General features: G+C 38.0%; 1 protein-coding gene across 1 annotated transcript in view; it reads right to left on the minus strand.

Moving 5' to 3' along the window:
- Positions 1-923: 923 nt before the first annotated feature.
- Positions 924-24,498, minus strand: part of LOC127450416 (uncharacterized) — a 33,256-nt gene continuing 9,681 nt past the window's right edge. The window contains exons 3-5 of the mRNA XM_051714524.1: positions 20,789-20,875; positions 18,997-19,167; positions 924-3,343 (exon numbers count right to left, since the gene is read on the minus strand). Coding sequence (XP_051570484.1) covers positions 3,182-3,343; positions 18,997-19,167; positions 20,789-20,875 — 420 coding nt within the window. The 3' untranslated portion in view covers positions 924-3,181. The remainder of the gene's footprint in view (positions 3,344-18,996; positions 19,168-20,788; positions 20,876-24,498) is intronic.

A 24,498-nucleotide genomic window follows, 5' to 3' on the forward strand; every position in this document is an offset into this window, starting at 1 on the left:
TTATTCTATATAGATTGGTCAAGTGTTGCTTATTGCTCCACCATTACTGACAACAACATCACTAAACAACAGAAAAGTGTTGCCGAGATAAATAATAAAGTAAAAATAGCTAAATATATTAATTAATACCATTTTGTTAACAACACTGTTCCCATCTCAGTTTTTTCCCCCTAAAAAGTCGTCCTTTAGCGGTGGGTGATACCAACGGTTTGCGAATCGTTTTGTTGGAGTCATTAAAAAGAATCGGTTTAAAAGAATGACTCGTTTGTGAATTGGACAACACTACTCTGAATGAGAATCGCGGAAGAAAATGTGCTTAACTGACAAGGAAATAATGTTAATAAAAGAAAAATAGAAAAAACGTATTGGCCTGAAATGGCCTTTTTTAACACAACTGATCATTTCTTTTGTGAAATAATTATTTTAATGTAATATTTTAATATTATTTAATAATACTATTCACTTAATTTTTATTTATTATTTTATCATATATAAATGCATTCAATTTAATATTTATTTATGCATTTATTCCTAGTGCCTGAAATAAAAGTAAAAAAAAAAAAAATTCTTGGCCCTTACATTTCTTAATCAGCAGAAATATATCATGATGGAGGACACTGTTCATAACTAACTGGCTCCTATATACATTTAAATACTAAATAATCATTTATTTTAAAGTGTGCTACTAACTGTATGAACCTGTCATGCTGATCAATAGTTTAAAGAATTGGTCAGTGTTTGTTCAAACTCTTTCTTTAGTCATGGATTATTTTAAATTGAATTTACATACAGTTTTATTTATTTGTACTTATTTACATTCAAAAACTAAACTGTATTTTAAGAATTTTCTTTCTTCTTCCTTTTTTACCTTCTTCTCAAAGGAATGTGTTTTCCATCTCCTGCTTTTGAGAGATGCAAACATGTCTGCAGAGGAAAATGAGCACACCTGTGACCTCAAACGTGTTACACATGAAACACATTCAAAGTCATTTAAATTTAGTTTGTGAATGCAAACATATGAACTCCAACTCTGAGTACTGTATTTACAGTAAAGGGGAAAAAAGCCAAACCCTTCAAAAAAAAAAACAGGTTTTGGCGAGACCCAACCCACAATCGCAAGAAACAGGTCCAGCTCTTGTTTCTACTATACAATCTTAGCGACTGACATGTTTATTTACAGTGGAAAAATAAGCACATTCATAAATGGTCATTCAAAATAGAGAGATTCAACAAACATACAATCAGCGAGGCATCATTTGGGTTTGATAAACAACGTATATACTGTATACACAGAAAACTAGAAAAAACAGGAACACTATTCTCCCTGGCTATAACAATGATACAATTTCTTCTATCTACAGAAATGAATTTTGCAAAAATGAATAGAACTCCTCAACAGTAGTCAAAGCCTAAAGGATCAGGACTTTCATGAAAAAACAGAAAGATCTTCCCTGTAATGTCAAAACATGGCTTCAAATATCCCTTATTGTGCATGTCAAAACAGTACATCATTTGCCATTTTGGTTTGAAATGACCCTGCAATCTCTGTGATAAAGACAACATGAAATCAAAATCGACCTATTTACAATGTAAAAAGTGGTAAGCTGCAACTGTTCCCTTAAGGAGCTGTTTCTAACTGATCTAACCGTTAAAATTAGCTTTGTTAATGTAAGCTAAGGTATCCAGGTTGATTCAGTGATGATAAATAATAATTTTGACTTGAATAAAACCTGTTAATTTAGATTTTAACACATAAAGCACATTTTTGGTTAACATTCTTTTCAGTGTACTTTTTACTAAAAACGATTTAACTAAACTATAAAAATGTTGTTTTCATAATTGCTTTCATAATCAAAATAGCGTAAATTTTGCCACCTTTGAAAAGCATTTGTTTTTCTGCTGATGTCACAAAGGCCACATGGGTGGGAAGGAATAAAATGAACATGATTCCCCAGTCATAGAGAACCTGGAAATATCAAGGAATCTTGTTTGCTCTGAAATGGCATATATATATAGAAATAGTATTGAAAGTTGAAATCAATGTAAAACACCATTCACAACCTATTTCACTTCCGTAATCTCACATATTTCCATTTGGAACAGGATTTTCAACAAGGAAAACTTGTTGGGCAGGGCTTTTTATCCATTGGGAATTAAATAAGCCGTAATAAAGTGGTCTCTATTTGACAGGTAGTTTGCAGACTGATCTCACACTGAAACAGGAAACAGTAGATTGACTTTTCTTTAGCTAAAATCAGTCTGTGCATACCGAAATTTGAAACACTGCCCCCAGTGGCCAAAGCAGTAACTGTTGTTTGGCATATGAGCACTTGTGAGCGCCACTTTCCAGGTGTAATGTCCACAGAGGGGCGCCAAACACGAGTTGTGAAATAAGTTGTTTTCAGCTGTACAGGCTGAAATGTAGTGAAGAGGAATGCATATTTTATATACTGAACCTCGCAACCCCAACCCCAAACCTAAACATAATCATCAGTGGGGTTAAAATGTAATGTTAGAGGCAAAAATGCAACCTTCAAATCGCACACATCACTGATTATACAAACGCAATTACTTCCTGTTATGGGATCTGAACCCAGGTCTCTGATGCTGCTGTTGCAACGCGCTTCTGGTTGTATCACAAGGGAACATAAACACACTGGAGCCGATGCAAAAAAAGTACGTGAAAAAAAAAAAGAAGCAGTGTTGGGTGTAATTTTTAGAGAAGTAATTGGTAATTTAAAGGATTTCTTTTTGAAGGGTTTCATTACTTTTTGAAGGGTTTTTAAAAAGAAATAATATATGGATTTTGACTCATTTTGAATAAAACATTTCCTTAAATTAACATGCACCATTGAATCGAACACAGTATGAAAGTAAAATCTGTTATGATTTTGATTAGCATAAGCTGTTTCGTGTTGTTTTTAAAAGACATTATGCAGACGTTCAACTTCAGTCCTTGCATACTCTTCTTTTTCTTCTCTTCCCTTTTTCCTGTAGTGATGCAACATCTTTCTCCTCTGCCTGTATGCAGTGCAAGTTATTGCATAGTTCAAGTCCATTTTTGCTAGCATAGCAGATTCAAGAACAGTTTGCTACACTGATCTGCCATCAGTGTATCAGTCTCTCAACAGCTGTTGATTTTCCACTGCGAGTATATTGCATTCTTCCCGTAAGCCATGCTTCAATTAACAGAGTTATTGGGATCTTGTGATGAGTCTGTGTTGTGAGGTAGAGCTTCATATGCAGGTAAATCTGTGCCAGGCTCAGAGCTTGCCAGAATGTCAATTGGGATATCAATGGACTGAATGGACTGTCGGATGCTCTCCTCGTATGTGGGAGGTGGCTATGGTAAAAACACAGAAAAGACTGACTTGAAACACATGTGATATCACAACTAAACGTTGAACAGTTTTTACAAGACAAATGCCTTGAGAGCAGTTCTTCAAAGATGATTCATTTTATGTCACACATGTTTTTATATTTTTAACCAAACATAAAAGCTTTGGAATGTGTTTAATGTTAATTAAAAAAAAAAAAAAACACACACACACACACACACACACACACACACACACAATGTTTTGCATGACAGACTATGAAATGGCAAAAAACTAAAACAAAATCCATAGACTTACATAAAATTAGGACCCGAGTTATATCTAGAGACTAAAATATCATGTATATGTGTCTTAGGCCAGTATGCTACCACCTAGCAACCACCCAGAACACCTTAGTGTTGTGGTGGCAAGTTCTGAACAGGCAAGAACCACTCACATTTTCTCCAGAAAATCTAAATTCCTTATATTAGTCAATTATTTTCTAATATTGGTACAGCCAGAGACTGTTTAGCTTGAGACGGACCACTTGAATTAAAATTAAAAGGAGAAATTGGAACACACAATATGGCGGATGTAGAAAAGCAAGTCCCACCTTACAGGTAAAAGAGCCAATCACCTTTTAGATACAGACATCACCTGTCAGTCAACTCGAGAATGTCCATTCACATTAGCTGGACCAGTCTGAAAAACTGAATTTTTTAGCATGATCTGAGCTAAAGAACCACTATTTATGACGCCATTTTTTGTTTTGTTTTTTTGTCAGATTTAAATTTGTCAGATTTTTACTGCTGATTTTAAATATGTTCTTTGATCGAAGTCTGACCAACCATTTTCGAGATTGCTGTCTTTCCCCATTCAAGTAGATAGGAGCTGTACTTTCATGCCACTTGTTTACATAGAAAAATAGCTTCCCGCGAGCGATCCAAAGATGGCCACCGAGGAAACTGACTTGCCTTTAAAGGCACTTTGTTACCGCTTAGCAGGCCAGTGTGTTTCAAAAGATAAAGAAATTTGCACTATGCCATTCCTGTACATAATATATTGCTCAACATTTATTTAAGCAAATGTATCAGTCAATACTCAACTTTTGCCCTGCAGCAACTTCCTCTTATACTATTGTATGGCTCTGCTGCAAAACCTAGTGAGTTGACTCACTGACTGCTGCCTTTATAGGCCTACTGCCTTATAACCCTACTGGAAAGACCAGCATTATGTTGTGGGTTTCTGCCATAGAGTCCCATTGAAGCACGAATTCAGTAGTGGCTGTGCGTCCACTGATTTCATGTAGAAAAGAGCAGATTGCGACTATTTAGAAGAGAGGGGTCACTTCTATTAAAATGAATGAGAGAAACTGGAACGTCCAACAGTCAAAAGATGTGGAAAGGAAGTCCCGCCCTAAAGGTAAAAGAGCCAATACATTTTTAGATACAGACATCACCTGTCAGTCAACTCGAGAACGCGCATGCCCATTAGCTATTCAAGCCAGTAAAATTTTGTTTTTTAGCGTAACGTGGTAAAGAAGCACAATTTATGATGCCAGTGTAGTCAGATTTTACTGCTGATTTGAAATATGTTCTTTGATCATAATCTTGACCAACCGTATTTGAGATTTCGGTCTTTCCACATTCAAGTAGATAGGAGCTGCACTGTCATGACTGGATATAGCCTGCCAAGAGCATTCCAAAGATGGCCGCCATAGACTGACTTGCTAGAAAGACTTTGGTTATAATCAACTCAGCATTTCAGCATTTCTTATGACATATTAGGGGAAGCCGCACTTCTGGTGTAGTCTTAAAGCAATCGAGACTACTCTGCATTGGCAACAACTCAGAGCATCACAGAAATAGCACATGAGATTTGACTCAATTAATTTCAATAGAAATAGTCAAATAGTCAATAGTTATAGCATGACGTTAACATGTTGCTAAGCTAATGCTTAGCATAAAAATACATATAGCACACATATTGGGTAAAATGGTAATTTTAAATAAGATTAAACTTTTTTATTGATACTTTTCAGTATTGAATGAATTAGTATTCATTCAATACTGACTATACTAATCAACATTTTTCTCACTTTGTCCACCACCTTGCATGAAATTTTTCATTGAGCTTGTCGTCAAGCATACTAAGATTGTTGCCTTCACCGCGAAAGATGCATGTGATACTGCCTTTGAATTTGGCCAAAACTAGGTATCTTTTGCCGCGTTCCATTCAAAGTCAGAAGTGGGATATTCCGATTTGATATTTCTGATCTCCGACCATAAACGTATTCCATTGCCCGGTGCTCGGAAGATGACGAATAAGGTAACAAAACAGGAATGCTCCTGTCGAGACTGGTGTCTCTGCAGAACAAAAATGGGCGTTTCCCAATCTAGGGGCGTTTTCAAATCGGGATGGGCATTTTTCAACCAATTTACTCGATTTGCCAATACATTCCCTACTTTCATTGGATAGTTAATAAATGCCCATCCTGGTTTGAAAACACCCACTGATTGGGAAACACCCATATCTGTTCCACAGAGACCTATACTTCCTCAGGTTAGCTTAGCATGTGTTCGACTGTCATCAGAGACGTCTCCTAGCAACCAAACAGTGTTAGCATTTGTTGTACAGGTGTACTATTATCACAAGACAGTATAATTTATTGTATTTTGAACAACTGTATCTGCAAAAGTTTGCTAAACAAGTCTTATTATCATGAAATGTAGGAACTTTGAATCATAGATGGATATTATTTAATAAAAGTGAATGTTTTTCATTTACTCTGGGTGCTGACTTGTTGCGTTATGTTACACACCTTCATCTTGGTGAAATGGGAGTTGAAGATTTCTGCATGAGTTTCCAAGTTGGAAGTCTGACTTAAAGTGCTGTTCCATTGCACTTTTCCTCGTAGGAAGTTGTAAATTCCGACTTTCCAAATTGAATGGAACACAGCATTAGGCCACATCCACAGTAATCAATTTTCGTTTGAAACCTCAGTTTTCAATTTCCTAACATCATAGTTTTCTAAAGTACACAGTAATAGAAATGGAATCAAAACGCTCCAATTTTTGTTTGAGAATAACACCATTTTAGTGTGGATGAGAGGTGCAAATGTAGAAAAACTAATGCGTTTTCAAATTAAATCTTTTTGGAACATTTTCCTAAAAGGGGTCAAGGAATACAATTTTCCTTGATCTTTTGACATTTAAGAGTTCATTGTACTATAAAAACATCCTGTAAGTTTCAGAACTCAAAACTTCCTCCTCGCTGCAAAATAGAGCTGCGCGATGCTGGATAAACTGAGAATCACAATTTCACAATTCTCTCACGATTCTGAAGAAAAATGCTTATTTCAGTGATTTACAAAACCTGGACATAAGGGTATTAAACAGAGTAACATGTCATTTACTAGAGGTTCTGACAAAATGTTCTCTGCTTCAATCTATGCAAAAATGCAATAAAGTTGTAAATCAAATATATAAATGTAAAATGTCCTAAGACCACAAGAGGGCACAACAAATACATTATAAACCAAACAGCACCTTGTGATTATTGTGCAAAAAAAAAAAAAAAAAAAAAATCCTGTTAAACTGCATAATAAATAAAAAAATTAATTTAACCTGTTTCTCACATGCTAAGTACAGTGCATCCGGAAAGTATTCACAGCGCTTCACTTTTTCCACATTTTGTTACAGCCTTATTCCAAAATTGATTAAATTCATTATTTACCTCAAAATTCTACAAACAATACCCCATAATGACAACATGAAAGAAGTTTGTTTGAAATCTTTGCAAATTTATTAAAAATAAAAAACGAAAAAAATCATATGTACATAAGTATTCACAGCCTTTACCATGACAGTCAAAACTGAGCTCAGGTGCATCCTGTTTCCACTGATCATCCTTGCGATGTTTCTACAACTTGATTGGAGTCTACCTGTGGTAAATTCAGTTGACCTGTCTATATAAGGTCCCACAGTTAACAGTGTATGTCAGAGCAAAAACAAGCTCTGAAGTCCAAGGAATTGTCTGTAGACCTCCGAGACAGGACTGTATCGAGGCACAGATCTGGGGAAGGGTATAGAAAAATTTCTGAAGCAACGAAGGTCCCAATGAGCACAGTGGCCTCCATCATCCGTAAATGGAAGAAATTTGGAATCACCAGGACTCTTCCTAGAGCTTGCCACCTGGCCAAACTGAGCGATCGGGGGAGAAGGACCTTAGTCAGGGAGGTGACCAAGAACCCGATGGTCACTCTGACAGAGCTCCAGCATTTCTCTGTGGAGAGAGGAGAAACTTCCAGAAGAACAACAATCTCTGCAGCACTCCAGCAATCAGGCCTGTATGGTAGAGTGGCCAGACGGAAGCCACTCCTCAGTAAATGGCACATGACAGCCCGTCTGGAGTTTGCCAAAAGGCACCTGAAGGACTCTCAGACCATGAGAAACAAGATTGAACTCTTTGGCCTGAATGGCAAGCGTCATGTCTGGAGGAAACCAGGCACCGCTCATCACCTGGCCAATACCATCCCTACAGTGAAGCATGGTGGTGGCAGCATCATGCTGTGGGGATGTTTTTCAGCGGCAGGAACTGGGAGACTAGTCAGGATCGAGGGAAAGATGAATGCAGCAATGTACAGAGACATCCTTGATGAAAACCTGCTCCAGAGCGCTCTGGACCTCAGACTGGGGTGAAGGTTCATCTTCCAACAGGACAACGACCCTAAGCACACAGCCAAGATAACAAAGGAGTGGCTACGGGACAACTCTGTGAATGTCCTTGAGTGGCCCAGCCAGAGCCCAGACTTGAACCCGATTGAACATCTCTGGAGAGATCTGAAAATGACAGTGCACCGACGCTCCCCATCCAACCTGATGGAGCTTGAGAGGTCCTGCAAAGAAGAATTGGAGAAACTGCCCAAAAATAGGTGTGCCAAGCTTGTAGCATCATACTCAAAAAGACTTGAGGCTGTAATTGGTGCCAAAGGTGCTTCAACAAAGTATTGAGCAAAGGCTGTGAATACTTATGTACATGTGATTTTTTTTTTTTTTTTCATTTTTATTTTTAATACATTTGCAAAGATTTCAAACAACCTTCTTTCACGTTGTCATTATGGGGTATTGTTTGTAGAATTTTGAGGAAAACAATGAATTTAATCCATTTTGGAATAAGGCTGTAACATAACAAAATGTGGAAAAAGTGAAGTGCTGTGAATACTTTCTGGATGCACTGTAAAAAGCAAAACCAGTAGAAAAAAGCTTCATTAACAGTTCTATGTTAACTTGGTATTGCACTTGTAAGCAAATATGCAATAAAACACTTATTTTACAAAGGTTTTATTTTTATTTTTATAAATATTAACCATTTAAATTAAAACAATGAGGCCTTCAGTGTTTCTCTTGTAAAAATTGCTTCAAGCTTGTAAATGAATTACTAAAGAGCCAGTAATTAAATAGAGAACAGAGTAAACAGTGTTTTAAGTTTTTCAGCAACAGTAGCAATTAAACATTAAAAAAATTATAATATAAAAACATTAAAAAAGGTAATTTAATGCAAATGAATGTACTTAAATATTTTACACTCTTTACTGTGTGATTATTAGATCTACATTAATACTGATTTAATGCAGTAAGAATGCCTGAATGCCTATAACAGACAGCATGCAGCTTATATACATTTACACATCGCACAGATCTAACATTTTGAAGAATTTGTCCTGTCTGCTTATACATTAATGGCTGTGTTTGCATTAATATCTTGTCAAGACCGTGCAGATTTAATCCCGTCTGTTTACACTGGTAATTCATTAAGAGCTGTGTTTATATTAATATCACCTAAAGAGGGGTATTTTTTATTAAGAACAGTGCAGAGTGTCGTACAGGAGCGCTTCATTCATCACAAGACACAAGTGCATGGGCAGACACATTCATGTGAGCATTTGAAAGCAGCCGGCTGTAATCAAACAGCTAACAGCTAGCGAATTTAGTCAGATCTGGGTAATGCTGGTATTTGTTTAGCATCGGTCAGTGGCTATTAAAATACTGAATTGAGCAGAGATTCCATCACACTCCTAGCTAATCGTGGCTGCACCCTGCAGTTTGTAAAGCACTGTGCTGGACAAACGTCTTTGGCTGTTGCGTTTTAGTTTATTCAGCATCTTGTGCAGGAGCACTGTGTTTTGTAGATGCCATATAAAATTTATCAACATTTAAAAACGCATCTTGAAGTGAATTTCGAATTGAAATTTGACCGCCTTACAAATGCATGCCACTGGAACGTTAATATACATTGCAGAATCATTGTCATTTAGAAATGGGATTGCATGGGTGTCTGAATCGAGATCGCGATCTTTTAACGATTAATTGTGCAGCTCTACTGCAAAAAGAGCATTTGTTGAAACCAAACTGACTCGTTCTCTACTTCCTCCACATTGTGAATGCCTACTTTACCTGATCAATTCCATAGCCCTGTAGTCCAGTAGCGGTGACCAGTGAGATGACAAGAGCAGAGAACCAATCAGAACAGTGGGCGTTTGCAGTAAAGTCTTAAAGGAGAGGCAGCACCAAAACAAATCGTTTCTGACAGAGGGTCAGAATGAGGGTGGAAAATGATCATGTTTTACAAAAAAATAAAAAAGACTGTTTTTGTGCAAAATGCTTTACTAATATTATAAGTGAACCTCATGGAACACATTACAATAATAAATTTCTCTAATCCGCCCGTGACCAAAGTTGATTTGGAACATCTCCTTGAAAAGCTTGAAGATCTTGAGAATAGAAGCCGCAGGAATAACGTTCGAATTGTTGGAATACCTGAGCATGAGGAGGGCAGAGATATGGTGAAATTCCTAGACGAGCTTTTCCCGAGTCTGCTCGACATAACAGGCCACAAGCTGGAAATCGAGTCAGCTCACAGAGTCCCAGCTTACAGATTTACTGAGGGAGATAGGCCCCGATCGATTCTGGACAGATTTCTGAGATCATCCGATAAAGATCTTGTGTTGTGCCAGGCGAGGAGCAAAGGCAAGCTTTCTTGGAAGAACCATAATATTTTCTTATTCCCAGACTTTGCGAGTTCGACAAGAGAGAAACGCGATCGGTTCAAGGAATGTAAGAAACTCTTACATCAGCAAAAGATCACTTTTGCTCTGATGTTTCCGGCCAAACTGAGAATAGAAACGAAGGTCGGTCGCAAAGTATTTACATGTCCCAATCAGGCAAAGTCATTTATTGAATCAATGGGTGAATAAACCATTGGGTGTTTCTCATGTGAGTGGGTCGACTCGCTGTACTTACTCTGGCTTTTGAGGAAGCTGGGCGTCATTTTGGTTTCTTTTTTCTTTTTGCGTTGGCTCCGCCGAGCAGCTGGAGCTTGTTTTGTGAATAACACTTTTCCTTAAAGAAACTTTTGCATTGACGAAAGATTATTTTGCACTGAAGTTCCCAGCCAGTTTGAGAGTGGACACTACGGATGACCGCAAAATATCTACATGCTCACACAAAGGATGTCTTTTATAAAGTTGACGGATTGTGTAAGTCATGGTATATACTTTTATGCGGCCTCCGAGTGAATTGACTTGACCATCCGGGGAACCGGGATGCAGGTTTTGTTTCTTTTTGTATTGGTTCTGCCTAGCGGCTGGAGCTTGTTCTATTGAATAACACTCCTTTGGAACAGCTGTGGATTAATCTGTTCGTTCTTCGTGCTTATTCCTCCTGCTGGCTGGAGTTTGTTTTGTTGAGTATTTTTACGGGACATTGGAATGATTACGTCATCCGTTGAACTCATAACAGCCGGCTCACTGAACATATCTGAATGGTTTTATATCAGCTGGAATTTGTTTTGTGGAAGATCACACCTTTGAGACAGTTCTGTGAATGAATCTACACGTTCTTTGTGTTCACTCTTCCTATTGGCTGAGGTTTATTTTACAAATATTTTCTATTATGTAATTTTGCCTCAAATTTGTGAGGCAAAATTGAGCAATCCGAGGCAAAGTTGTCGTGGGGGCTCGTGGGCATTCATGGACCTTTTGAGTTTAGAGGGATCATCGCTGGTTGGAGCTTTCGTGCGCGGGGTTAATGCGCACGTTTTTCTTTTTTCTGTTTGTTTTGTTCGGGGGGAAGTTCGGGGTTTGATTGTTTCACTAATGGGGAATGTGGTCTGTATAATTTTGTTTTTGACACACAATTTATTTTTTCTACTATATCAAAATGTCAAATGTTAGTACAATATGAGTACAATATCTCTCTCCACATGGAATGTAAATGGGTTGGGGCACCCCATAAAAAGAAGGAAGGTTATTACTTTTCTTAAACGTAAGAAATATGATATAGTGTTTCTTCAAGAAACATCTCTCCCCGCAGGAAGCTGAAAAATTTGGGAAGATATGGGGTGGACATGTTTTTTTTAGTGCTGGCTCATGTAAGAGCAAGGGAGTCATTATATTGATTAATAAACATCTACAATTCAAATGTCTCAAACAGACTAAAGATAAATTAGAGTCATTATTGTTTTAGCAGAAATTCAAGGGCAAAGGTTGATTTTGGCTAATATTTATGCACCTAACGCAGAAGATCAGGGCTTTTTTATAGATCTTGAAGGGATGCTGCAAACCGCTGGCACCCCTCATGATATAATATTGGGAGGAGACTTTAATCTTTTGATGGACTCAGTCCTTGATCACAATGAAGCAAAAGAGTGCAAGCCCCCTAGAACAACATTGACGCTTCACGGGATGTGTAAAAATCTTGGTCTTATGGATATTTGGAGACTTTTGAACCCATCTGGTAGGGACTATACCTTTTTTTTCATCAGTCCATAAGATTTACTCTAGAATAGATTTTTTTTTTATATCCAAATCCCTCATTTCATCTGTTGTTGATTGCTCAATTGGAAACATTTTAGTCTCGGATCACACCCTGGTGAGTTTAGAGATGTTGCCACATATAGAGAAAAAGAAATCATATAGTTGGTGCCTTAATGTGTCCCTTTTGCAAAATCATGATTTCCAACAAATGTTAAAGGCTGAAATCAATGTTTATATGGAGACCAACTGGTCCTCAGTATCCTCTGTGGGCGTGGCTTGGGAGGCACTTAAGGCGGTTCTTAGGGGTCGGATCATACAGTATGCCTCATTCATCAAAAAATCCAAAGCACGAGAACTCGTGGAGTTGGAAGAGAATATTAAAAGTGCAAAGGCAGAGCTGAAGCGCTGTAAGTCAGCTGATGGCCTCAGAGAATTGACCCGATTGAAATATAGATATAATACTATTTTGTCGCAGAAAGTGGAGTTTTGGTTATTCAGGGCAAGACAGTCATACTTTGAGTCGGGGGACAAAGCAGGGAAGCTTTTGGCTAGATATATAAAGCAGAGAGAGTCTCTTTCTATCATTCCCTCAGTGAAATCTGCTGGTGGTAAAAATTTTCACCTCAGCCATTGATATTAATAATGCCTTTAAATAGTTAAATCTTGATCTTTATAGTTCCACATCTTCGTCTACTGATGAAGATATTAGAAACTTTGTGGAACCATTAGATCTTCCTAAACTGACGATTGAGCAAAAAAACTCTCTTGATTCTGAGATAACCTTGGAGGAGTTTGACGAGGTAATTAAGTCCCTACCTACTGGCAAGGCTCTGGGGACAGATGGCTTTGCCACTGAGTTTTTTAGATCTTATGCTACAGAACTGGCTCCACTTTTGTTAGAAGTTTATACTGAATCATTAAAGAATGGAAAGCTTCCTCCAACCATGACACAAGCCCGGATCAGTCTGATTCTTAAAAAGCACAAAGATCCAAACAAGTGTAAAAGTTACCGTCCAATCTCCCTGATCCAACTAGATGTAAAAATATTGTCAAAAATTTTGGCTAACCAATTAAGTAAGGTTATGACACCTCTTATACTTATATATCAGGTGGGATTTATTTGAGGCTGTAGCTCTTCTGATAACATCAGGCGTCTCATCAATATCATGTGGTCAGTAGTGAATGATCAATCTCCGGTCGCTGCCATCTCACTTGACACCGAAAAGGCATTTGATATGGTAGAATGAGATTATCTTTTTAAGATTTTGGAAATGTATGGGTTCGGGAGTACATTTATTGGTTGGATTAAGTTACTTTATAGACACCCTGTAGCAGCGGTACAAACACATGGATTAATTTCAGATTATTTTACTCTGGATAGGGGCACTCGGCAGGGCTGCCCTCTTTCCCCATTATTGTTCTGTCTTGCCCTGGAACCATTAGCAGCCATGATAAGAAAGGAGGATGATTTTGCAGGGATGGTGGCGGGAGGTGTGGCGCATAAACTTCTGCTTTACACAGATTATATTTTATTATTTGTCTCTGAACCTACTAGATCTATGCCTTGCCTCCACAGAATTATTAATTCCTTTTCCAAGTTCTCAGGATACAAAGTTAATTGGTCTAAATCCAAAGCTTTGGCTCTGACAGCGTACTGTCCAGTAACGGCTTTCCAGCCGGGCGCCTTCCAATGGCCCAAACGGGGCATTAAGTATCTGGGGATTTTATTCCCAGCAGATTTGTCTGATTTAGTGTTGTGTTAATTTTGACTCTTTAATAAAAAGATTTTCGAGCGATGTGGGCAGGTGGGCTTCATTACATTTATCGATGATTGGGAAGGTTAATGTTATTAAAATGAACTGTATTCCAAAATTTAACTACCTGCTACAATCTTTCCCTGTAGATGTCCCCCTCTCTTATTTCAAGCAATTTGATAGCATAGCGAAATACTTAATTTGGGATGGTAAACATCCCAGATTGCATTTTAATAAGTTACATAGGCCGATTGACAAAGGAGGGCTAGGCCAACCCAAGATTTTGTTTTATTACTATGCATTCAGTCTCAGACATTTGGCTCATTGGTCACTTCCACCTGAGAGAGCCCCTCCCTGGTTTGTTATTGAACAGGCAGTTCTTGCCCCTATTTCACCATTACAAAGCATCTCTATCAAACTAATCGGAAAAGTTAAGTTACACCCCATTATTTCGCATTTACACTTGGTATGGACTAAAGTGTCCAGATTGTTTAAATTGAACACTTATTTAAATGTTGCCTCGAGCATATGGCAGAACCCAAGATTGTGTATTGGCAAGTCCCCTTTCTGCTGGCCAGAGTGGATTGTGAGGGGGGTTGCTACACTCGGTCATCTGTATGAAAGTGGAGTGTTGAGATCGTTTGAAAACTTGGTCCAACATTTTGGGATCCCCAGACCTCAGTTTTATAGATATTTACAATTGCGCCACCTGCTTTGTACTATTTTTGGGAGTAGCACACACCCCCCTAAGGAGGCAGATGCTTTGGGAGAGGTGATTGCGGCTTTTGGGAAAGGTCATGAGGCATCAGTGTACTACTCCCTGTTATTTCAGAGTATGGGGGATGGAGCTTTAACTTCTATTAAGAGATTATGGGAGAAATATTTGAATTTGGTATTGGAGGATGGAGTGTGGACTAATATTATGAAAAAGGTCAAGTCTGTATCTAGAGATGCAAGGGTTCGCCTTAATCAGTTCAAGATTTTACATAGATTCTAGACTGTATAGGCTTGCTCTTAAAGACACACCTACCTGCTGGAGATGCCAATAGGAGGATGGAGATATAACCCATGTTTTTTGGGGGTGCGTTAAGATCCAAGAGTTTTGGTTGAGAATTCAGAATTTTGTATGTGATGTCTTGGGCACTCAGGTTTCGTTTTGCCCCAGACTCTGTATTTTGGGAGATGGGGCAGAAATTAATGTGGAGAATAAACATGTGGAGGATTGGGTCCTAACCTGTGTTATGGTCACCAGGCAGGTGATTTTGAGGGGTTGGAAGTCGGTTGGAGCACTCCCGTTTCAGGAGTGGTGCTCGGAGATGGGGAGAGTGGCAGCCTTAGAAGAGGGGTCTTATAGAAGACTAGGGAATCCGGATTTGTTTGTAAGAAAATGGGGTGGATATTTAGCATTCTTGGATGGTTCTTGGGTGGAATTGTGGAGAGAGAGGGGTAATTGTCAGTGTGTGTGATTTTTATATTTGTATATATATATATACTGTATATATATATATATATATATGTATTTTTTTTTTATTATTATTTTTTCTCTTTTCTCCACTTTTAGTTGTTTGGTTTTTATATGTGTTCATCTAAGACCACAGGGATGTTTGTTGAGGTTTGGGGTGGGGTGGGGTTGGGGTTGGGGTTGGGGAGGAGGGGTGGTAGTGGGTGTTAAAAGTTGATTTTGTGTATTTATAATTATGTTTTGTTTTCCTGTGTTTTAATAAATAAAAATGTTAATCATAAAAATAAAATAAAAATAAAAAAATAAAATAAAAAGGCAGCACACTAGTTTTTGGAACAGAGTGTTTTCTCACTCTCTCATTCTTTTTATAGCCTTGAGCTCAGAGCACCTGGCCTTCCCTTCAGCCTCCAAATAAAACATAGCCCATTTTAGGACACAGTTTATTTGTGGCTCTTAGCCAGGGAACAAGCTAATTACGCTCAGTAATACACTTAATGGGTGAGGGACGCCCCCCTTGAGTGACCCATCCGGACAGTGAAACTAGGGGGAATAAAGGAGAAGACAGACGGACAATGAGTCGCATTCAACCCTTATGTTTACCGTTTGATGTGCCTCAATTCCCATTAGTTTGTGTACTCATGCATTTCCCTGGCACAAAATCAACATCATAGAGCTTTGAAATACTCTGGGCCGGCATGCGTCATGGCAACAGCGCAGGTGAATGATACCGAGCATGTTTGTGCGACTGTAAATGGCATCCATTTCACAAATATGATCATATTACAGATCATAAAATTGATGGTCATTGAAAATCTATTGTTATTTACTTCAATCAGACCTGCATCAGTTAAACCAGCTTACTGCAGGGACACAAACAGCTATGAAATTGGCATTAGTGGGTGGCAATTAGTGGGTGGCGAAGTGATTTGGACATCCAACAGAGTGTTTTCAAATGTTGTTTCTCCACCATTTTGTCACCAAATTTTCATTACTTTTAATAAACTTTTTCATTGACTACTGTAGTTGATTTCAATGGTCCTGCAGTATAACAAATACATTTTTAAAGGTATAATTATCCCATGTAGTCTTTCAATTAATACAAAGTCATTTCGGAATGCAAAATCATTATGAAAAAACGTGAAAAATGCAGTTAAATGAAGTTTTATATGGAGTTTAGCGTGTCAGTATTGAGAGTATTGAGCCATTTCGACGCATTACTAGTTAGGAAATAATGTATAAATAAAGAAGCCTACACAAATACTGCAAGTAATGCTTATTAATGGTAAAGATCTCTCTTACGTGTTAGTGTTACACTGCAAGACTGAAAAAACAAAACAAAACAAGGATATAGAGGTAAAACTCTCCCACTTCCTAACTTAGAAGCTTGATAATATCTTAGCTACTTCCTGCTTTAATTCCCGATTAGCAAAATTTAGAAATGGCCATTTAAAAATGGATTTTGTGAGTCATTCTACAGGACTCAATAATTGGTGACAAAACTGTATACTTTTTTATTTATTTATTTTTTAGGAAAAATTATGCCAATGTATTACTTTTTTGAAAATAGACCCCAGTTAGATAATGTCAAATGTATTGAAATAATATTTCTACACTATTGAAAACAAAACTAAAAAAAACATAATTTTAGGATTTCCGAATTTTAATTTCATAACAAAATTCCATAAAATTGAATTTAGTAATCTTTAACAAAATAAAATAACAAAAAACCTAATGTCACAGTCTGGGCTGGACAGTCCCTCCTGTCTGTCTGTCCTGTCGTGTGTTGGTGTGTGTTTCTCTCTCTCCCTCTCGTGTTTTGCAGGTGCCACACAGAGAACCTCAGCTCTGTTGCCAGGACGCCTGATTGTTTCTCCACCCAGCTCGTTGTCAGCGGCAGCTGCCTCCAATTACCAGCTCCTATGGCTGTATCTCATTTGGAAGGCTGCATGCTAGATAGGATGCGTTCTTTGAAGGCTGCAGTATACCGAGTGTCCTCCTTTAAACAAGCCTCGTTTAAACTAGACGGCCTTCGTAGGACAAACGGAAGCGGAACGTAACATGATTGCTATGACAGCACGCCACTCTTTAACAAGCGCGAGCGCTTTGAGTGAGAAGGGAACAAAGTCCCTTTAGAAGGGAATATATGAGGTAAATTTTAGGAGAGATATAAGGATGTAAAGAGAAAAGAAAATAGATTTTACAGGTGTACTTCTAGTCTAATACTTTAATGTAATTATATATTAATATAATTATACATATTATATACTCTGCATTACTCCATCTACTGAGGTACTTCAACTTGGGAATTAACATTACTTGCGTTTGAACATCATATTTACGGGCAAACTGGCGTTATTTTTTTTAGACATTTCCTTGAAGCAAAGAATTGTGGGTTATGAGTGCCCACGAGGATACACCTCATGCATCCTCCGAATTCCCATGAAAGAAGGTCGTATTCGAAGGCTGCATTCGAAGTGTCCTACTCGCTTTTCTGAAACGAGGCAGCCTCGATGACATATGCAGCCGACAAATGCGACCTCCGGAGGACACAGCCTTCCAAACGAGACACAGCCTATATATTCTCTCCTTTGTTGTTCTGTCTTTGTTGGATTGTTTTGCTGTGTTGCATCTCTGTCAGTGTGTTCCGGTCTGTCCCGTTTCCTCTCTCTAGTTTCTGTTTTGTTTTCGGTTGTTTATTCTTCTCCCTTGTGAGAGTTTTGATTTGTATTTTGTATTTTATTTGTTTATTTCAATAAAAGCCCAATTCTGCCTTCCTGTATTTGAGTCCTTCTTTACTAACTGCAACAGAACAATCCAACCAATTCTGGACCCAGCAGAGGCACAATGGGCATCTTCATTTTTCCATCTCTCCCCAGTGTCTTTTCAATCTGTCAGCGCATGATTCAGCAAATCCACCTTCGCAATGTACGTCAGAGGGGAACTGATGTGAGGGACTTTGCATGTGGAATTTTGATTGCAGTGGACGAGCTGGACTATGATGAGATGGATCTTAAAGAGGTTTATAACATTTGCCTCGATCAACCTCTCAGTCAGGTGGAGATGGAGAAGCTGGGGCATTTGGGCTTTTGGGACTTTGTTTACCATCTTTACGAGTGCAGGAAGTCTGCACTCCCATCCCAGGAAGGATTTCCCCAGGCAGACCATACCATCGTCCCACCCTCAACAAGCCCAATCCCCAGTCCTCCTATGACACGTAAACGGAGGAGGAGGAAGAACGGGTCAGCTGCAGCCCCCCGATCAAGGCCGCTGCTGACTGCCAGGAGGCGGCGACCGTTCCCCAGTTGCTGCCAGCGTTCCCGGCCACGGAGGCCGTTCCCCAGTCGCTGCCAGTGTTCCAAAAAAATTTTTGGGAGTGTATCAATATTTTTCATGTGGTATGTTTCTGTATTTTACATTTAATGAGAAAAGAAAGTCCCTCCAAAAAAGACATAAACTTTCTACTTGAAATAGTAAAAATAATTAATTTAAAAAAATCAACAATTTGAATATGTAGTTTTAAGTTTATGGACAAAAACTGTGTTCTTTGCTGTCAAGCCAAATGATAATATAAAATACAAGAGACAAAATTATTGGCCTTTTGAGTTTCAACCGACCGCAGGTTTATGTTGTTAAGGCAAGATGAGTCACCTCTGTCTCGACTGATCCATTTAGGCCAAAGCGGTCTGCTATCATCATGTGGATCTGCCGTTGTCGGTCTTTCTTGCGTACACTCTCATACGAGGGCAGACGAGGCATAGGAGGCTCCAGTGAGGAGAGGTAGTAGTTGCTGGGGACACCAATGAGGAACAAAGACCCCGTCTGACGACCAAACACAGAAACAGAATGTTACTCAATTGAATTGAAAGTATATGACATGCATGAAACTGCCTTGTTCTTCCTCAAAGTTCTTGAAGAATTGAAATAGTGAAAATCAAGTTGTTCCAGACCTGTATTGTTGTCTTTGTTCTGTGAAACATAAATTGACATGTTTGGCATAATGTTTTTCAAGGAAAGTAGATGGTGAGTTACACTTTCAAGCTACAAAAAAAAAGACTTGCGTACTACTGTACATTCCAAGTGTTCTGAAGCTAAACAATAGATTGAGGAAGAGACTGATTTTTAAGTCATTTTTTCACTAAAGTTCTTCACTTCTGCCATAGCCCTTGAATCTCATTTGTAGTCACAAATATTAAAACTGGTTGCATCAATACTTGCCGTTTGGCAGAACCAATGGCATTTGATGACAATGATGTCAGAACTTGTGCAATGTGCCATTTTTGAATTGTACACAAGTGTGAATGAGATTTGAGAGCCTCAGTGGAGGGGATTTTGGTTTGTTCCACACAAAAAGATATTGTATGTCTTCAGATGACCTGGAATCTACTGCACATGTTGTATGGACTACCTATATGGTACTTCTAAGGTGCTTTTATGTTATTTTGGAGCTCGACAGTATACAGTAAATCACCATCACTGTTGGGTTACTCAAGTTACACAAAAAAGTAAACATGACAAATTACTATTTACTTCTGTAAAACTGTAATCAGAATCTGATTACATCATCAAAAGAGTAATCACTAATTACTTTACTTTCAAATGACTATCGAAAACGCTTCACAGAAACGTTTTTGTTTTTCTGATCAACAAATACAAAATAATTTCAGTGCCCTTTATAATGAGGTTAGAGTTGTTAACTTTAGTTAATGCTTTAGGTATCGTGAACTAACAATGAAAAATATATTTTTAGAGCATTTATTCATCCTTATTAATGTTAGTTAATAAATTACAATTGTTCATTGTTAATACATAATGAACTAACATGAACTAACTAATGTTAACAAATACAACTTTTGATTTTAAACATTTATTAGTATATGTTGAAATTAACATTCACTAAGATTAATAAATGCTAGTTCATGTTAACTAATGCTGTTAACTAATGTTAACAAATGAAACCTTATTGTAAAGTTTAAGCATCATTTCTATAGTTCCTCCTTGTTTATAGTCGCATTAATTTACATTGGGGGCGCACACCCTTCAACAGTCACAGAAACAAAAACAGACATACATAATTCAGGTTTTAAATGTATTCTACACACATAATTGTATTTTAGAAAATGTGTAACCCAAGTAATGTGCTTAAAAGTAACTAACTTCATGAAGTAATTAGAATACTGTAACTAATTACTTTTTCATTAGAGAAAACCAAACACTGATCACCATCCACTTTCTTTGTGCAATAAACAGAAGCTCAACATTCTGTCAAACATCTCGTTTCTGTTTCATGAAAAAAACAAAGAAAATAATACAGGTTTAAAATGACATGAGAGTGAGTAAATGATGTTAATGATGACAAATGTTATATTTAGGTAAACTATTCCTTTAAAAGACAGGTGCTCATATTCTCTGAAATGGAGATAAAATTCCTATTGGCACTCACGTTATTATGACCTGTGTTGTGTGTCTGCTCAACATCAGAGGAAGTGACTAGAGTCTGTCTGCTGTTGTAGTACTGAGGAGGCGCTTCCTGTTCAATCAAGACATGACAAGCTCCTGTTATCATAATATTTCTGAACTCATAAGTGGTAATTCAATCTTTTATAAATGATTACAGTGACCCCAAAAGAATTTGAAGGCCTACGCCACACATAAAATGTATGAATGATATTGCATTAGATAATATTATAAAGAAAGATAGCACAAGCACTCTTTTAAGCAAAACATTTCACAAAAAAAAAAGAAAAAAAAAGAGGTTTGTTAGGTTTAAAACAATAAAACAATACACACACTGATCAGCCACAACATTAAAACCACCTGCCTAATATTGTGTAGGTCCCCCTCGTGCTGCCAAAACAGCGCCAACCCGCATCTCAGAATAGCATTCTGAGATTATATTCTTCTCACTACAATTGTACAGAGCGGTTATCTGAGTTACTGTAGACTTTGTCAGTTTGAACCAGTCTGGTCATTCTCTGTTGACCTCTCTCATCAACAAGACGTTTCCGTCCACAGAACTGCCACTCACTGGATGTTTTTTGTTTTTGACACCATTCTGAGTAAATTCTAGAGACTGTTGTGTGTGAAAATCCCAGGAGATCAGCAGTTACAGAAATACACAAACCAGCCCGTCTGGCATGTTACACCAATTAATTAAATCACATTTATCAATATTTGGAGAGAATGGCCAATTTAATTATTAAAAATAATTCAATGTATAATGATTCATTAATTATATTTAAATGTATATACAATTTGGTCTGTTCTTAGACACAAAATTGATTGGATCTCTTCTGATAACATGGATTTATCCACTGGAGTCTTATGGATTACTTTTATGCTGCCTTTATGTGCTTTTTGGAGCTTCGAAGTTCAGCCACCATTCACTTGCATTGTATGGACCTACAGAGCTGAAATATTCTTCTAAAAATCTTCATTTGTGTCCACCAGAAAAAAAAAAAAGTCATAAATATCTGGGATGGCATGAGGGTTGAGTAAATGATGAGAGAATTTTCATTTTTGGGTGAACTGTCCCTTTAAATCTCTCACCAGCATAGTAATTGTGACGTTTCCATATTCATTGCAAGTCAAAACATGACCACCCCTGATTTAAAGTTTAGCAACCCCTTCTTTTGTGTCCGCAGTGTCTCTCCTCCTTTCTCTACTTCTGCAATGTTAGACCCAGATCTCTGGATGGCCATAAATTATGTTGCTAAACAGTGGACCACCATGCAATTTCCTCCTCTGCTTCCCCTCTCACCCAGGGCTAGATTAGGCAGGCGGACCCCGCATGAGGCAGAGGAATTCCTCCAGCCCAGCCGGACACTCTGTGATTACCCACACCTAAATAGAAGCCTTTGTGTCCCGGGACAATACACTGTCTTACTGCGTCATCAGGGTGCTGTGTAACAAACCCCTCACTGATCTTTTAAGGGCCGGCCTCTGTTCCGCACCCTTGTTTCTGTGGCAGGTACCACTTAACGAGCGTGCTCAATTTTACAGGCTCATATGTCACCCGGACAGCGTCAGAACACAGCCATTAGTGCAGTGGCCGGATAATGCGTGCAGAGCAGGGGAAGAATTTAACCAGGGCTCGGGGCAAAATGCTCAGATAGTAACAAAAAGTATTTTAACAAATGCAAAGATATTTAAAAATGCCCCAGAGTGAATTTCTTTCACTGTAATAACAATCCTGTTAAATTTACGGTAAAAAACTGCCAGCTGTGGTTTCCAGAAATACACCCTAAAAATAAAGGTACCATTACAGTGTCATTTTGGTGCCTGTATATTTTACAGTTCATGACTGTACATATCATCAAATGATATGATGTTAATTTAACAACTTACTAGAACTAAAAAAAGCTGCTTTGCACTTTTAAATGTACTGATACCATTATAGTGACACAACAAATGGCCACACGATGACTTAAATTTCATCAAGAGTGGCAATTCAAGGAAAAATACATACTGTATATATAGACAATGCACAGTGTCACTCACTGACACACAAGACACTGACTAAAATAATGCAATGAACATTAACTAAACAACATAAAATCTAACATAAAACACCCCAATGTACATAACTGATTTATAAAAAATAGGAAGAAACATAAATATATAAAGGAAATTCATGTTTTTTGTTTTTGCCATAATTTTAAAATTTGTTTACCATAAAAGTCTACAGGTCTTGTTAAACATAATATAAATTTTCACAATTAACAATAAGGTAAATCATACTTTCATGCTAAATTGCTAATTTGGTACTAGAAAATCACTTGCTGTTATATCAAACTATATACCAAAATATTTGGTTCGTTAAATGAAGCTTAACATTGTCTTAGTGTTTGTTTTTGAGTTGCCACAGTATGCAATAGACTGGCATGTCTTAAGGTCAATATCTGATCATGGACGATGAAACAGAGAGGAGGTGCACACTCTGACACACTGGTGTCAGGAGCACAACCTCTCCCTCAACGTCAGTAAGACAAAGGAGCTTGTGGTGGACTTCAGAAGAAAAGACAGAGAGCACAGTCCCATCACCATCAATGGAGCACCAGTGGAGAGAGTCAGCAGCTTCAAGTTCCTCGGTGTCCACATCACTGAGGAACTCACATGGTTCGTCCACACCGAGGCCATTGTGAAAAAGGCTCATCAGCACCTCTTCTTCCTGAGACGGCTGAGGAAGTTTGGAATGAACTGCCACAACCTACACCTGCACTGTAAAGACCATCCTGACTAGATGCATCACCACCTGGTAAGGCAATAACACAGCCCACAACCGCAAAGCCCTGCAAAGGGTGGTGCGAACTGCCAGACACATCATCGGAGATGAGCTTCCCTCCCTCCAGGACATACAGTATATACCAGGCGGTGTGTGAAAAAGCTCGGAGGATCATCAGAGACTCCATGGGCTGCTCTCACTGCTACCATCAGGCAGGCGGTATCGCAGCATCAGGACCCGCACCAGCCGACTCCATGACAGCTTCTTCCCCCAAGCAATCAGACTTTTGAACTCTTGATCACTCATGATCAATATACATCAGCACTGCACTTTATTACTCTTATTATCTCACACTGGACTGTCATAAATTATATTCTCTTAACAACTCACTGGCAACTGACTATCAACCGACAGCTTGATTGTCAATACAGTAAAATACAACCTACTGTACATTCTATATATACTATATATACTATTTTTTATTGTATAATGTGTATTCTATATTGTATAATGTTCATTGTATGTTATTATTTGTATATTGTGTTGTGTGTAATTATGTGTATATTAGACTTTAAAATGTGTTGTGCTAATTTGATGTTATTGTAAATTGGTATATGTCTCATCACGACTGCTACGTTGCTTGGAACTGCACCCAAGACTTTCACCCACTGTTGCACTTGTGTATATGGCTGTGTGACAATAAAAGCGATTTGATTTTGATTTGATATTAGGTCAGAAATGGCAGAAAAAGAAACAGCTTTCTCTAGAAACTCATCAGTCAGTCATTGTTTTGAGGAATGAAGGCTATACAATGCTTGAAATTGCCAAAAAGATTTCATACAAAGGTGTACACTACAGTCTTCAAAGACAAAGGACAACTGGCTCTAACAAGGACAGAAAGAGATGTGGAAGGCCAGATGTACAACTAA

Source organism: Myxocyprinus asiaticus, chromosome 13 (genome assembly GCF_019703515.2).
Source record: "Myxocyprinus asiaticus isolate MX2 ecotype Aquarium Trade chromosome 13, UBuf_Myxa_2, whole genome shotgun sequence".
NCBI classification, from domain to species: Eukaryota; Metazoa; Chordata; class Actinopteri; order Cypriniformes; family Catostomidae; genus Myxocyprinus; species Myxocyprinus asiaticus.